This window comes from Rhinolophus sinicus, linkage group LG11 (assembly GCF_036562045.2).
Source record: "Rhinolophus sinicus isolate RSC01 linkage group LG11, ASM3656204v1, whole genome shotgun sequence".
Taxonomy (NCBI): domain Eukaryota; kingdom Metazoa; phylum Chordata; class Mammalia; order Chiroptera; family Rhinolophidae; genus Rhinolophus; species Rhinolophus sinicus.
Window position 1 is genome coordinate 9,257,266 of NC_133760.1, and position 16,840 is coordinate 9,274,105.

The 16,840-nt window shown below is 47.3% G+C and overlaps 1 protein-coding gene, 1 long non-coding RNA gene and 1 pseudogene across 4 annotated transcripts in view; 1 reads left to right on the forward strand and 2 right to left on the reverse strand.

Moving 5' to 3' along the window:
* LOC141567437 (uncharacterized) overlaps positions 1-9,078 on the forward strand; it is a 21,771-nt gene extending 12,693 nt beyond the window's left edge. Inside the window, exons 3-4 of one of the 2 annotated variants that reach the window (XR_012490024.1) lie at positions 8,744-8,793; positions 8,900-9,078. This is a non-coding gene — a long non-coding RNA (uncharacterized LOC141567437). Of the gene's footprint in view, positions 1-8,743 lie in introns of both variants that reach the window. The other variant, XR_012490023.1, reaches the window with a different exon arrangement.
* IGSF23 (immunoglobulin superfamily member 23) overlaps positions 1-14,198 on the reverse strand; it is a 15,679-nt gene extending 1,481 nt beyond the window's left edge. The window contains exons 1-4 of one of the 2 annotated variants that reach the window (XM_019754904.2): positions 13,852-14,198; positions 9,347-9,688; positions 3,919-4,185; positions 1,514-1,616 (exon numbers count right to left, since the gene is read on the reverse strand). In XM_019754904.2, the coding sequence (XP_019610463.2) occupies positions 1,514-1,616; positions 3,919-4,185; positions 9,347-9,688; positions 13,852-13,915 (776 nt within the window). In that variant the 5' untranslated portion in view covers positions 13,916-14,198. Of the gene's footprint in view, positions 1-1,462; positions 1,617-3,918; positions 4,186-9,346; positions 9,689-13,851 lie in introns of both variants that reach the window. The other variant, XM_019754903.2, reaches the window with a different exon arrangement.
* A 1,999-nt stretch (positions 14,199-16,197) lies between these two features.
* On the reverse strand, positions 16,198-16,589 carry LOC109459902 (pancreatic progenitor cell differentiation and proliferation factor; annotated as a pseudogene).
* Between the last annotated feature and the right edge of the window lie 251 nt (positions 16,590-16,840).

Below are 16,840 nucleotides of genomic sequence, written 5' to 3' on the forward strand. Positions count from 1 at the left end.
CCGCTCAGGCTGGCTGCCGGCCACCCGTGGCGGCACACGGTAGCCCATGGCAGCATGCAGCAACCCACAGCAGAATCCCAAGGTCTTTCTAAACCATTTCAACTTGCAGATTTCTCTTCCTCTATTTATAAGTTACAAAAGCTCAAAGTCTCGTATTATTATTGGTGGACAAAGAGGCAATATAGGTTAAGGGCTAGAAGTAGGAGTGAGGCAGGGTTCTGGGTTCGAATCCTTCTTCTCCAGCTATGAGATCTGGAGCCAGTCACTTCTCTCTGAACCTTAGTTTCCTCTTTGACAAAAATAAGATCTTCATCCCTACCCCACCCCCCAACCTTGTGGAGCTCTTGGGTAGGTTAAGTAGAATAATGTGTAGCAAGCACATGATTGGTGCTCAATATGTGGTAAGATATTATAGTATTATAATAATAGCTAACATATCTTGGATTAAAATATAAGTCAAATGTTGGTCAGATCCCATGCTGCCTCTGCTTTAAATCCACATGGCCCCCATCTCACTCAGAACAAAAGCCAATTCCTTACATGACTCGTAAGACCTTACACCGTGTGGCACCCCACTCTCTTCACCCTCTGCTCTTCCCATTCCTCATGCCCCTCCACCCACACTGGCCTCCTTGGTATTTCTTGAACATGCCAGACAAGTCCCGCCTCCAGGCCTTTGCCCTTGCTGTTCTCTCGGCCAGGTGTGTCCTTTCCCCACATAGCCACTGGCTCCGCCCCACCTTTTCTTTGCTCGATGTTTCTTATGAAATATCACTTTCTCAGGGAGGTCTTTGCTGACTTAGTTCAATTGCGCCCCATCCCACACCATCTGTCCCCCTTCCAGCCTTACTCCTTTCCTTAGCACTCGTCATCCAGCATACTATTTTCATTTCATTTGGTTATCATGGGATCTTGCTATCTCCCACTAGGATGCAAGTTCATGAGGGAAGGGACTTTCCGCTGTTCATTCTCACGGTATCCCCAGCACCTGGCATACAGTGGGCACTAAACAAATATGTGTAGAAGGATTGAATATGGCACTTAGCATATCCCAGGCACTGCTTTAAATGCTTTAGAAATATTAGCTCATTCAATCCTCACAACAGCCCTGTGAGGCATGTGCTATTATTATCCCCATTTTGCAGATGGGCAGACTGAGGCACAGAGAGGAGCAGTGACTTGCCCATGGCCTCACTTTTGGTTAAGTAACAGAGCTGGGATTTGCACCCAGGTAGACTAGCTCCAGAACCCTCTTCTGTCTCTTTGTTCCCCTGGGGTCACTGTGTGAACTGACAAGGTGGATGAGCACATCAGAGGTCAATGCCATCTTCTCTGAATGAGCCTAAAGCTCCTTGGGATGAGGCTGTTGCTTTGGCTTCCGTCTTGCTGCAGAGACAGCTCTGTGACTCCTGGGGACTGAGAGGATGCCGGTGGGTTGACGGGTATGAGGGACAGGAGGTACCTTAGGACCTGGACGATGGTGAAGCTTATGCCTGCGATCAGTATCACGAACCCGATATTTCCGGCCACAATGAGGGCAAAGGCACCTCCTCCTGAAACACGAAGAATGGGGTCCGGCTCGACGGGCACAGCTTCTGTGGGATCCACTTTGATTTCTGGGGACCAAAAACAGGTGAGATTAGAGGAGCCACCCTCCTTCTATACCCGCCACTCACACCATTCCACCTCCTGCATGTCTCTTCAGTCTATCCCCTCCTCTCCATCCTTTGCGTCTCCACCCTGGCCTCCCTGGTCCCCTGCCCTACCCATCTCCCCACCACAAAGAAGTCAGGGGCATCTGTCTAAAGCTCAAACTTGATTCTGTTCCTCCTCTGCTCAGAGGTTCCCCAGAACCTGGGGAGGAAGCATCCTTCACCTTTGAGGCTCTGCCACCTGGCCAGCCTCATCTCTTTTTCTTTTCCCCCCTCTTCTGCCTCCCCCTACCCCACTCAGGATCAAGCCGTTGTTTCTCAGTCTAGCTGTAGGACACAGCTCCCTGACCCGTGCTGGTATTATGAGCCTTGCGTTCCCCCCGGCTGAGGCAGCTGGTCACCAATCATCGGTCGGCTGCTCACAGCAACTCACAGCAGCTCACAGCAGCTTTTGCCGGCTGCAGGCAGCTCACGTTGGCTGCTGGCCAGTCATGCTGGCCACCAGCCGCTCATGGCAGCACACGGTAGCCCAGGGCAGTACACAGCAGCCCATGGCTGCTCACTATCAGCCTCATTTCTTTTCACCTCCACCTTTATAACCCAGCCACACTGGATTCTGCATTTTTTAAGTTCACCTCTCTCTCTCCTACTTTCAGGACTTTGTGCCCCTGGAATGCCTTTTATGCCATTTTCTCCTCTTTGGCCTGGATAATTCATAGGTATCCTAGTATTAGCTCAGATGTCCTCTCCTCCAGGAAGCCCTCCCTGACTCCCTTGTTGAGTCAGGCACCCCCTTGAGTCCCACAACCTTCTGGGCTCCCCCACCTCAGCCTGCACACTCTAGTCATTACTGTTTGTGGACAGATATGTCTCCCCACTGGACTGGGAGTCCTGTGGGGACAATACCAGGGCGTCTTCCTCAGCAGAGTGTCCCCAGCACCACCCAGCATGAGCCAGTCACATAGTAAGTGTTTAGTAAACATTTCCTGAATAGTTGATGACTGAGTAAAGGGGGTCTTGGAAATATAGTCATTCCCAATGAACATGTCAGAGTCACCAGGTGTTACAAGATTAAAAAATTCTTCTCCTAGTGAATTATCCTAAAATCAAATCCTGAAGTTCTTCACCCAGAGAGGAGGCAGCTCTCTGGAACCCAGCCTAGCCAGGCTTTCCATCACCCTGCCTTTGCCACGCTCTGCATGTTTGCTCAGCATTCTCTGCTGTCCCCATGATTATCAGGGTGAGCCCAGTGACAGGCCAGCTCCTTCGTGTTCTTTTAGCCTACTCAAAGTCACTTGTCCTCTCTGAATAAAAACAGGAAAAATTCTATTCATGACCATTGCTACTATTTAAAGCACCTGCTGCTAACAGGTATTCTGTTGGCCTCATACGTGCATTATTTCAGTGCCTTATAACAATCCTGCAGAGGTACGCATGGCCGCTTCTCTTAGACATAGGAGGGCACTGAAATGCAGAGAAGGGAAGTAATGTGTCCTAAATCACCTGGCCAGGAAGGCACAGGGGCAGGAATTGAAACTCGCTTCCACCAGCTCCCAAACCACTTTTCTTATCCCAACAAGTGCCTGTTTTTGTTCTTCTTGCCCGGGGCTCCATGTCTTACTGTCTCTAGTAATCGTCAAAAAATTAATAATAATATCGACAACGCGAATTGTAGCAATGATACTAGCTCATTGTTCATTGAGCACTCATTCGTGTTCAGTAGTGCAAGGCACTCTTATATTAAGTCATTCACCTGCTTATTTCATTGAATGTTCCCAACTACTCTTTGGGTGGGCTCTATTATTTCCCCATTGCAGATGAGGAAACCGAGGCACAGGGGAGTCAAGGTACTGGTCCAAACTCACACACCCAGGAAGTGGGGGAGCCAGAATTCAAATTCCAAAGTCTGTGCTTGGAACCACTCGTGATATCATCATCTGTATTTTTTCACAGGTATGTGCTGAGGCTCAGGGAGGTGCAGGGGTTTTCCAAGTTCACACGGCCAACAAATGGTTGGAGCCGGTACCCAGGCAGCTGGCTGCAGAGCCTGAGCTGAGCCTCCATTAGAGTTCATCTCTTGAGCTGCAGCCTCTCATCTGTAAAATGGGCTAATAATGCCCACTCTGCCTGGTAGATGGAAAAATGGGATGACGTCTTCGTTATAAGGGTCTTAGGGGGTACTCGTAGAAGGTGGCTCAATGGAATCAGGAAAGCTGGCCCCTGACCAATTAGGGTACAGGGGTCTGGGGTGGGGGTGGGGACTCACGCGACTGTGAGAGGGTCACAGACTCGGAGGAATGCTGTGTCTGGTTGTTCTTGACCACACATGCATAGGTGCCCAGGTCCTTCGAGGACAACTTCCGGATGATCAGGTACTCCCCGATTTCGCAGGGCTTCCCATTGAAGGTCCAGTATATCATAGGTTTTCTGATTGCAGTCAGACACTGCATGACCACTGAGTAGTTGAGCTCACTCTGGATGACACCCCGAATATTATTCGGGAATGTCAGTAGAAAAGGCTGGTTCCGGCTGTCTGTGTGAACAAGGGAACAAGACCATATGCATGGAGATCACTCAGAGAAGCTGAGCACTTCTTCTGCCCACCACAGAGGCATTCATTCATTCATTCATTCACCAACAAATGTGTTTGGAGTGCCTGGTCTGTCCTGGGTACTGCCCCAGACAACCCAGCCCCTCACCCTCACCACTTCCAACTGCTGGCACTGCATCTGTTGCTTGAGGGTTTTCGCTGGCTGCCAGAGCCCCTCTGCCCATGCAGGCAGCAGGCCAGCATGCTGGGCAATGGGCATATAGGTGATGGCCCTCTACAATGACTGACGTGGGAGGTATAGAAATACTTCATCTCTCCTGCCTCAGCTGGACCTGCCTCAGGGTGAGGCCAAGGATTTGGGAGGAGTAGTTGGATTCTGAATTATTTTTGAAGGTAAAGCGCACAGGATTTGCTGATGGATGGGTGTGGGTGGGAGAGAAAGAGAGGAGTCAAGGGGGCGTCCAAGGCTTGGGGCTTGAGCCAGAGGCTGCTAGGGGTGCTCTTCACAGAGATGGGGCATACGTAGCCCTCATCGTAGTCTTCTTTCCATGATTTTTTTTCAGCCAAAAGATTCTGAGGTGTGGGGGTTCTTAGGGCCAAGTCTCATAGTCAGAGAGAACACAGATGGGATTTGAACCCGGGGATTGTGATGTCGTGGCCAGTGCTCAGGAACCTCAACACCGAGCTGATTTCCAATTTTAGTGCAATATAATAAGTGAAAAGAACTTTAGTCCAAACAGAGAGCTCTCAGAAGGCTTCCTGGAGGAGGTGGTGCCTGAGCTAAGCCTTGCAGGAGGAGAAAGAGTCCACCAGGTGCAAAAACAAGAATCAATGTCACAGCCACCTAGACTGAGCTCTTACTATGAGCCAAACACCACTCTAAATGCATTAACTCACAGCTTGTTATACTGTGAGGGAGACCCATGCTTGGGGGAAATCATTTAGTAGGTTATAATCAGCATTTAAAACGTGAAACGAAATATAATAGGAAATGACAGGATGCATCACTCATAGCAATAATTGTTATTTTATGACACTTTTAGTTACTCGTGGTGTGCATATACGTACATATTGGGCCAGGATGTGAAATGCATTTCTTACTGTGGGTCATGATTGAAAGAGCGTGAAAGGCACTGGATTTACTCATTTAATCCTCACGACAACCCTACAAGGTAGAGGTTATTGTTGTTATCCTCATTTTGGTGGGAAAACAAAGGCCTGAAGAGGTTAATTCCTTTGAAATACTCCTGCCTAATATCCACTTACTGGTGCCAGGCGCCGTGCTAGGCATTTGACATGGATGCACTGATTTGCTCCTCAAAATAATCCTGTGGGGTAGGTGCTACTATGACCCCATTTTACAGATGAGGACACTGAAGCACACAGATGGGAGGTCCCTTTTAGAGGACACACAGCTGGTAAGTGGTGGAGCAAGGCTTCGGGTTTTAAAGCCCGCAAAAGCTCCAGCCTGAGAATGGCACAGCGAAGGTGTGGAGGTCGGCCTTTATAAGAAGAATTAGCCTTCAAATAATAGAAAAGCAACCCTTAAGTTTTCTGGAGGAGGTAAAAATCCCTCAGTACAAAAGTGGGGTTCCAAGCTGCCTCTCCCCACCTTTGCATTGTACCATAGAGATGTTGCTGGGCTAGAGAGGCAGTGTAGAAGGAGATAAGCTCCAGGCTCACAGAGTTATGGAAAATCCCAGCTTGGCCCTTTGCTTCTATGTGACCACAGGCTATGGACGTTACCTCTCTGAGCCTCAGCTTCCCACCTGTGCAATAGGGTTGGTGCTCAGAGCATGTGCTTTCATAGGTTGTTATGAAACCTCTCAGCGTTTGGTACATGGTGCGTGCTCAGTAAATTGGAGCCGTTCACTCATGCTTCCTGGTGTTTACTCTGGCTGGCTTCTCTGTGGGAGCACTTTTCCCTACTCTTCACCTGGCGAACTCCTACTCAGTCGACAGGTCCCAGCTCAGATATCCTTTCCTCTGGGAAGCTCTCCCTGGTTCCCTAGTGGGTCAGATATCTTTTTTGGTTCTCACTTCTCTCTGATATGATGCCAGCCAGCATCACCCAGGATGGAGAAGGCACTAAAAAAGCATTTGATGCATACTTAACAACCAGCATTGGTAAATGTTTTGTTGAATGGAAATCTAAGGTTCTTTGAGGCCTTAGAAGGCCCTGTACATCTATTGACCCTCATCTCCATCTGTCTCCCTTAGTCACACGGAAAAGCCAGTGGCCTCACATGGGCCACACCCTCTCTACACTGCTCTGTTCTCAATTTCTCTTATGCACCAAGCTCTCTCTTAGACCCTCCAGGCCTTGTCCATGCTCTTCTCACTGCCTGGAGCAACCTTCCATATCATCTTCACTGGCTAACTTCTCTTCTCTTCAGATAGCATTTTAAATGTTACTTCTTCAGAGAAGCTTTTTCTGATCCCACCTTTAGCATTATTCATTTCATATCTATCTGCCCTGATAGATTGGGAATTCCATGGTGGAAGGAATCAAGTTTGTGCCATTCACTGCTGAATTCCCCCTTCGCTGGGAAGCCCTCCCAGACCCTCCAGAGGAGATTATGTGCTCTCTGGGCTCCCCTGTCCCAACGTTGCCTACTCTGAGTCATCCCTGTCTGAGGACTGGTCTGTCTCCCCCACTGGACAGTGAACCCAGGAGGGAAGGGCCAGGTCAGGGCTGTCTCAGTCACTGTTGTATCCCCAACACGGCCCAGCACAGGGCCAGGTACAGGGTAGGTACTGATGGGTTGTTGAATTAATGGATAGCAATGTAGTCATGCCCACCTCAAACCTTCCTCCAGAGCCCCAGCCCACCCACCCCATATTACTGCTCCTAGGGGATGAATACCCTTTCTTTACACCCCCTCATTCACCCATTGTGGAGGTGGGAGCCCACAGGCATGTTGGCGCGGAGATGGGTTAGGGAGTGGGATGAGCAGCAGGTGGCTTGTCTAGCTGATCTAGAAGCCAAATGCATCATGGTTGGAAGGACCACTTAGCTAAGCTGGGATGAACACTTGGCTAAACTTTGGATGGGGGGAGTAGGTGAGACCCCCAAGGGCATCCTCAAATAACAACCTTGGCAGAAACTTCTGGATATCTCCCATCATCTCTTTTCCTCTTCTTCCTTTAGTCACAGAATCCCACATTTTAGCTAAGCATAGGATTGCCCAGGATAAAGACTACATTTTCAGCTTCTCTTGCAGCAAAGAATGGCCATATGACTAACTCCCAGCCAGCCAATGAGACCTGAGCAACCTCTACAGTGGGCCTTAAAAGGAAGGTATCTTCACTGCCCTTCCCTTCTCCCTGTTATGCTGGTTGGAATGAAGATGTGATAGGTGCCATATTGGACCCATGGGTAGGACAAAACCTAGTGATGATGGAACAATTAGAAGGCTCTTGAGTCCTGGTACCATGAAGCTGCCGTATCATCCGTAAATTGTGTATGCCAGACTATTATATGAGGAAGAGAAACTTCTATTTTGTTTAAGACACTGTTATTTTGTGTCTTTATTAGAGCATCAGAATCTGAATCCTAAGTACAGTAGTCTCCCCTACCTGCGGTTTTGTTTTTCATGGTTTCAGTTACTCATGGTCAACTGTAGTCCAAAAAATATTAAGCAGGAAATTCCAGAAATAGAGAATTCATAAGTTTAAAATTGCACACCATTGTCAAAAGCATGATAAAATCTCGTGCTTTCCTGCTCTGTCCCACCTAGACATGAATCATCAATTTCTCCAGCGTGGTCACCTTGTATGCATTCCCCACCCCTTAGTCACTTAGTAGCTCTCTTGGTTATCAGATTGACTGTTGCAGCATTGCAGTGCTTGTGTTCAAGTAACCCTTATCTTACTTAATAATGGTCCCAAAGTGTAAGAGTAATGATGCTGAAATTCGGAGATGCCAAAGGGAAGATGTAAAGTGATTTCTTTAAGTGAAAACGTGCATATGTACAGGAAAAAGCATAGTATATACAGGACCTGCAGTTTCCACTGGGGGTCTTGAAACATATTCCCTGTGGACAAAAGAGGCACTTGCTGTAATGTGATCTCTGTTATGGACTGAATTGTGTCCTCCCCCAAATCCGTATGTTGAAACCCTAACACCCAGTACCTCAGAACGTAACTATATTTGGTGATAGGGTCTTTTAAAGAGATAATTAAGTTAAAATGACACTGTTAGGGTGAGCTCTAATACAGTCTGACTGGTGTCCTTTTAGAAGAGGAGATTAGAACACAGAAAGATGCAGGGTTGTGCACACAGAGGAAAGACCATGTGAGGACACAGCTAGAAGGTGACCATCTGCAAGCCAAGGAGAGAGGCCTCAGAGGAAACCAAACCTGCTGGAACCTTGATCTTGGACTTCTAGCCTCCAGAACTGTGAGAAATAAATTTCTGTTGCTTAAACCACCTGGTCTATAGTATTTGTTATGGCAGCCCTAGCAAATAAATACAGTCTCTAAACTACTTTCTCAGGAGGATGGATCTGGTTAACCTCATGGCTTTGTTTTTTTCCAGTTCAGATATGAAAGTTCAAGTCCAGAACTGAATAGTTCATAAAAACAGAGGTGAGTTTGAAGGCTGCTACCAGAGACCCCTGGCTTTTCCCAAGTGATGAACAAATATTTAATGAATAAAACATGGCCACAACACTGTGCAACTTCTTTCTTTAAGCGGTGAAGCCTATTTTCCTACTGTTGAAGCTGGGCCAGTCATATGACTTACATTGGCCAATAAAATATGGCAGAAGTGATGGCATGCCAGTTCTGAGCCTGGGCTTCTTCTATTGCCGAGTGTCCAAGCCCAGGCTAGCCTGCTGGAGGATGAGTCTATGTGGTCTATTTGGCCCAATTATCCCCATTGCCCCCGCTGCCAGCCAGGCCACTGCCAGGCATATGAAGAAGGCTACCTTGGACCAGTGCCCAGGAACTCCCCACCTGATCACAGACACATGAGTGAAACCAGAAGAACTGTTCAGTAGAATCATGAGCTAAAGAAATGGTTGCTATTTTAAGCTTTGGGGTAGTTTGTTAGTGAGTAATTGACTACTGGCACAGATTATGTCCTGATGGGCTTTGCTGATCAAGAACTCAGTCCCTCCTGCTATGGGGCCCCACTCACCCTTGATGCGTATCTGCTCCGTCTCACTCCTGCGTCCCCTTCTGGTTTCCAGCACCACAGTGTAGTTGCCTGAGTCTTGAGCAGTCACATTTCTAATGACCAGGTTGCCTTGGTTGCCCAGTGTCTCCCGGCCAGTGTGGCCAGGCCCTGGGAGGCCCTCAGGGGAGAAGATCATGGTCTCTGGTCGAGCCTCGTGCCCTCGGAACCAAGAAGTGGCAAGAACGCCTTCAGTGTTGCTGGGGACAGGAAGGAGAGCAACGGCTCCTTCAGTCAAGAAATCTGGAGACACAGAGGAGGGCAGCTCCAAGGAGGCAGAGCAGGTGCAGGATGCAAGCAGCGTGCCTGGAGGAGGTGGGAAGGGAGAGGAAAGAAGAGGGGGAACAAGTGAGACCAAAGGCGAGATGCTGTCCCAAGTATCCCTGAGCTGGTAAGAATGAGCGTGGCACATCGAGAGTTGATGATGACAACAGTGACCGTGATAAAAATATTGTAGGAAAAAAAGGGAACATTCATTGAGTACCTCCCACAAGCAGACACTCTTCTAAGTGTGAAACATGAATTATCTCACTAACCCTTACATCGACCCCTAAAGCACATATTACGATGGATGTCATGCTCGTCAGCTCTCCAACCTTCTCTGCTTGGCTCTGCTCCATGAAAGGCTGACTTCTCTGAGCTGCATTGTTGGACTTTTGCTTCTGGTTGGCTTCTGCCAATGGGAGTGACCTTGAGGTTAGTGGGCTCATAGTTCCTTCCCTGCTCCTTCAGAATGGGTGTGCTGCGTCCTTCTACTAAGGCTACTATTGGGTGACCCTCTCCATATGCCACTCTTTTGGTTTTGGGATCTGCTCTTCCTTTCACAGCTTCTAGCCCAAGGAAGGTAACCGCTTCCTGCTGTTGCTAGCCTGAGTGTTGCACAATCTCATGTCCTTTTTCCTACACCCTGCCTACACCTCTGTAAATAGTCCCTTTATCAAATTCTCCTCATTATTCCTTTTGAGCAGACCATCTGCTTCTTGCCTCAACCCTGACTGACACAAGTATTTTACCCCTACTATAGATGAAGAAATAAAGATTCAGAGAATTTAAGGCATTTTCCCACAATATCATAGTGGTAAACAGCAGAGCTGTGATCCATGCCGAGGCAGTTGAAATTCTCAGCTACTACCGTGTTTCTCTGAAAATAAGACCTAGCCAGACCATCAGCTCTAATGTGTCTTTTGGAGCAAAAATTAATATAAGACCCAGTATTATATTATATTATATTATATTATATTATATTATATTATACCCAGTCTTATAGTAAAATAAGACCGGGTCTTATATTAATTTTTGCTCCAAAAGACTCATTAGAGCTGATTGTCCGGCTAGGCCTATTTTCGGGGAAACACGGTAAACTATATTATCAAGTGTGTCCCCAGTTTCTCTCACTTCCTCTAATTAAACTTCCATATGGCTTTGAGCTTGGAGTCAAACCCTTGGAGTCTGGCTATGCACTTAACTCATCCCAGTCTTCTGCCTCTCACTGGAATGCTGACTGCTGCGGTAAGAACACAGCATGGGTTTCATGTTTCATTTGTAGACTCTGAGGTCGCTAGACCTGGATTCATAACCCTGACTCTGCCACTTATAATTTCTGGGTGCTAAGCTTTAGTTTGCCCATTTATCAATGAGGGGGGTTGATAGTAACCATTTCACAAGCGTGCCTGAGAGTCAATGAGATCATGAATTTTCAGGACTGAGGATAGTCTAACTTCTGTATTTTATACATAAATTAAATTAATAAATAAATAACTATTAATACATTTATAACACATGTGTCTATATTATAATTGAATTATATATAATTATATATCATATTGATGATATAACATAATTATATATAATAATTATGTATAATTACATATTTATACATGATAATGTAATTATATATCAAATGTATAATTTAATAACAAGTAAATAAATACACAAAATATTAATAAATAAAAATATAAAGTATGTTAATAAATATAAATGTTTTGTATACTTAAAATGTATTCATATATTATTTATATAGATAAATAAATAAATAAACAAACAAACACACCGGGGGTGCCAAAAAAATGTACATGCACACATTTTAAGAAATGTTAACACTTTGGTTAATGTTGCTCAAGCAGTAGTTCTCCCTAATCAGAAGTGTCTGGATGCTGATGGTAACCATTTTGAGCACCTCTTATAATTGCAGAAGTCAAACGTGACTTGTGTTCATCTTTGTTATTGCTATATTTTAATACAGTTTATCCCTTTCTTAAGATGTGTATACATTTTTTTGGTCATATATACATACATTTTTTGTTTTAAGCATGCTAGATGAAGGAGAGGTGGCATTTCAGAGCTAGAACCATAAAGATGATTCCAGAACTCTTACTTTCCAGGAGCATGGTTATTTTATTTCATCTCTAACGTTCAATCAAATGAGAAAAAGTCTCTATTCAGTTTTTCCCAGTTTGAGTCCAGAGACTCTCCCTGAATCTCCCACAATCATATAGATGTAGATATAGATATAGATGTAGATGTAGATGTAGATGTAGATGTAGATGTAGATGTAGATATAGATATAGATGTAGATATAGCTATAGATGATACAGCATAATGTTAAACTTAACTCTTCCCGTAGTCTCAGTATCTCCACAGAGGTCCCAGAGGCTGAGAACAAAACAGCAGATGCCAAGACCCCATATGCCCACATTCCCAAGCGAGGTCTTGCAAACGGGTGTTGCCTGTTACTGGCTGCTGTACCCTCCCCTACCCCAGGCCCTTGGAAGGGAGGCCAACAGTTCATGGACAGGAGGAGGGGGCGCAGATTGAGGCTTCCTAGGGGAGAGTTGATAATGAACAGTGAGTCCTCCCTGGGGGGTGAGGGCCGGGGGTTTCTTCCTTCCTAGGCCAAGTGATGGTGGCTCTTGGAAAATTAGAGAAGTGTCTCCTGGAGTTTGTGGGAACTTAGACCTATAAGTCTCCAGGCAACAAATGGAGTGGAAGAGGCCCTTGGGAGCAGAGGAAATAGAGGGCAGGGGTGGAAAAGGCCCACATGTCCAGCATTTGGGGGAACAACAAAGAGGTCCACATGTTTCCCATGAGCCAGTTGTGGATGTCTCCGAAGGGAGCCAGCTGGAGGCTGTCCTGGCAAAGGCCCTCATGGGAAAGGGCTTGCTGACAGATAACCTTGGCCAAAGAAGCCTGGAGCAGGCCGTGAGATGGCAGGGGACTTCTGCGGGCCCACTTCATGGAAGCCTTGGGAACACATCCTTCAGTGATGAGGGTCCCCAAAGTACTCCCCCAACCAAAAAGATCCAGCAACCGTGCCACAGCCACAGAGAACACCTTGTTCCTACCTTACAACTACAGCAGCCAATGTACATTTCCCTGCCCCCTTCACTGCCTTCCTCCCCTCTGCCCATGGCCCTAGGGTGCCAAAAACCACAGCTCTAAGTGGCATGAAAGGACACAAAAAAAGGAGAGATGAAGGCCCACCATGCCTCACAATGTCCCACCACGTCCTCACCACAATCTGACACAGGCCTGACTGGGGATGAGGCGAAGCTTTAAACTGGATGGAGTTTGGGATTTTGAGAGGCAGACATGTGTAGTATCTGTAACCAGACCATCTGGGTTCAAATCCTCCTTCTGCCACTTTCAAGCTGTGTGGTCTGGGGAGGGCACATAACTGCTTTGTGCCTCAGTTTCCCCCTCTGAGAAATGGGGCTCATATAGCCCTGGTCTCATAGGGCTAAGAATTAAATGTTACTATGTGAAAGCACTTAGAACAGGCCTGCATGTAGAATTGCTCAATTGCAACCACCTCTTTATATTAGGACTGTTGTTATTACTTTCTTATTGTTATTATTACTATTTTTAAATTATGATTAGATATGGATAACTGGGGTGAAACGGTACACTGGAGGAAAGAGGCTGCCTCTCAGATAATAAATTAATGCTGCCTTTTCCAAGTCTTAAAAAGTCCAGTTCTGTATAATTTCAAAATCCCAAACTCCACCCAGTTTAAAGCTTCCCCTCCCTCTCTGCAGCCCCCTAACCCTTCAGGTCGGGAGAATGATAAAGGTGGAAGATGGGACAGAATTATTACCCCCACTTCAGAGGAGAGGAATGGCCAAAGGTCAATAGGTAGGAGGTGGTTCAGCTTGTGCTGGCCTCCTGGCTTTGCTCCAGACTGTGAGTATCAGCTCTGAGCCTCGGTTTTGCTCCTCTGTAAAATGAGGATGGTAAGACCTATTAGGGCCTGCCCCAGAGCAGAGGGGCCCATGAAGTCTGATTCTGTCCTTGCCAGCCCTGCGATCTTGGGCCGGTGGCCCCGCCCCTCTCAAAGCCTCACTTTCCTCCTTTGGGCGTTAAACTGACCAGAGGCAGAGCTCCTAGTGGGGAAGACTGACTAGATAGTGACTCTCCCAGGGGGGCCTCTCCTTGTCCCCAACCCATGGGTGGAACCACTGTCTCCCATGCACCTGTTAGAAGCAGTCTCTTCCAGGCAGGGCTGAGGCCGAAGCCAGTGTCCAGAGAACACCTCATGTTGCCTTCTTTCCAGGGGTCACAGGAGTGAAGCCTCCTAGATGGTACAATCAAATAAGTAGCCTCGGCCGCGCCCGGGAACTGGTTCCGCCCCTCCCTGGCCACAGCCTCCAGTTCCAGCTGCCAGTTGTTGGCTGGGAAGCCACTTCCAAGCCTCCACTCTTCTCCAGCACGGCATTAGTGGTAGTGGTGGGTGGGATCAGGCTGGAGCAGCGTTCCTGGAGAAGGGCTCTGGGGTTTCACTCCCTTCCCTGTCTGCACACTGCTAACCCTCCAGGCTGGGAAATTGATAAAGTTGGAGGGTAGGACACAATTTTCACCCCACATCAGAGGCGAGGAATGTCCAAAGGTCAACAGGTAGGAGATTCTGCTTGTGCGGCCTTCTGGCTTTGCTCCAGACTGTGACTAGGCTCTGAGCCTTAGTTTTTCTTCTCTGTAAAACTGGGGTGTTTATACTCGTGCCCACCCCAGAGTCAGAGGGGCCCACGGACTCAGGTGCTCAGCAGAGTGGCTGGCAAATGGTGGTAACTATTAAAGTAATGTTAATTATTACCGTGTTTCCCCGAAAATAAGACCTAACCGGAAAATAAGCCCTAGCATGATTTTTCAGGATAACATCCCCTGAACGTAAGCCCTAATGCGTCTTTTGGAGCAAAAATTAATAAAAGACCCGGTCTTATTTTCAGGGAAACACGGTATTATTGGTCTCTAGGGTGTCCTGGAGGCATGTTCAGAAGCCCTATCTCAGGGCGTTGCTCATACTATATCCTGAATTTTGGATTCTGGAAAGATAAGCTACAAAAATACTTTCTGTTATTCTTTGATACTCCAAGCCCATTCTTTTCTCCTCAAATTAGCAGCTGCATGGCTCACGCTAATAGCTGACATATGGCTACCATATGCCAGGCACAGCACTAGCCCTTTTATGGTCATTGTCAAACTGAATCATCATAGCAACCTTGAAGGGTCAGTATAATCATCCTCACTTTTCAGTGGTGCACAGAGACTAAGTAACTCAACTAACGTCACGTTCACAGTGAGGAAGCCACCTCGGCCTTAGCTCTTGTTGGTCCCTCTTCTTAGAGTCTTACACAAATCATCTCATGGCTGACTGCACCTCATTATTCCCGTTTCAAATCAATATAGCAACTTCTCAGAAAGGCCTTCCCCAACGCCTGCTGCAAGCCAGGCCCCTGGCTCCTTGCTAGCAAGACACACTGTTTTTCTTTAAAATATTTACTACTATTTGAAATTCTTTCTTTCTTTGCCCACTTGTTTATTATCTGTCTCCCCTCCCTTACATCTACCTCTCTAACTGGAATGTCAGATCCAGGAAGAGAGGGATTTTGTTGGTTCACAGCTGTGTCCCCAGTGTGCAGAACAGTGCCTGGCACACCCATAGGTGTTCAATAAATGAGTGAATGAGTAAAGTATTAAGTATAATGGGAGTATTGGGAATTGAATGAAGATCTGTCTGACTCAGAAGCTCATACTTTTCCCCCCCAGAGAGATCGAGGTTCCACCCTGGGGCAAAGTCTTACCCATAAATCTCTGAAAAATGGCTTTATCAAGTGACTTGGTTATGTCTTTAGTGGCATTAGCAATGCTGCCTCTTAGGATTTTTCTGAAGCCTCTGCTGGGGTGATTAGCCTGGCCAGGGACCACTGATGGGCAATAAACAAATATTTGCAACACTATTAATAACCATCTTGTTATTAACGAGGACTCCGTGGTTTCTGCTCATCCATTCATTCTCTTTTAATCTGGCTAACAGCCTCTGGAATTCCCTTGGAGAAATCAACCTCCTCATGGTTCCAGGGAGGTGAAAGACCCAGGCCTGACCAATCAGAGCACATCATCCCCCAACCACAGTGATTGGGTGAGGGCTGGATACGAGTGTTAGCTTGAGAGTTGGGCACGAGACCCAAAGCAGGCCAAAGAGGAGTAAAGTGAGGACTTTATTGGAACTTTGGGAGACAAAGGATTTTCTTGGCTGGGCTGGCTAAGTTGAAGGGACCTAAGTGTGGAACTGCTGGGGCCCCTCTTTTTGTCATGAGTAGAGAGGTTGCCTAAGCATGAGGCCAGCATGGGAAAGGTAGCGAGGAGATGGACAAAGATCTCTGAAGACATCGTTTAAACACCTAGATCGAGCTGTGCCTGAAGCTAGCATAATCCTTCAGATTTTGTGTTTCGCTGTTTTGATATAAAAGAACCCAACTGCTTCTGCTTGCTGAAGCCTGCCTAGTCTGTGGGGTGGAACGGGGTGGGAAAGGGGGAGGGGCTCAAAAGAGCCTAGCGCCTCTGGAAGTCCGGTGGCTGGTGGTGGCCACGCAGGATGAGGGCATGGCATTGGCTTTGCTAGGCTGGCCACCAGGCTGCTTCCTAGTAGCTTCCTGAGCCCGGTCAGAGGTGATCATGCTCCTGGAGGCCTGGGGTGATGGCGAGCGCTCTGGGGACTCCAACACTGTGGCCATGAATGGCAGAGTGGACTTGCCGAAAAGCAGCTCGTCTACCAGTGACCTGGATCAGCCTTGGGGAGACCGGGGTGGTGGGTGATGGCTTCTCCAGTGTACTCGGCACTTCCACAGGTGCTATTAGTGGAAGTGGAACCTAGGCGGCGCCGGTAGTAGTCGTGGGTAGCCACGAGCGTGCCGCTGGAGGGGATGGCTGCCATGCTCTTGTTCGTGGGCTCCTGGAAACCTCAGCGGCGACTCTTCGAGGGCCTCCGCGCATCATCACCACCGGCCAGGACCAGGGGCGCTAGGCCACCGAGCCCATTTGCTGAGAAGACCGCGGGAGGCAGTCCACCACCAAGCTGCGTGGGATCTCAACTTAAATTTGTAAACAATAACATCCACAAAATTACATGCTAATATACTAATTACATAAGTGCAGATGAAAACAAAAACAGAATGATGACATTAA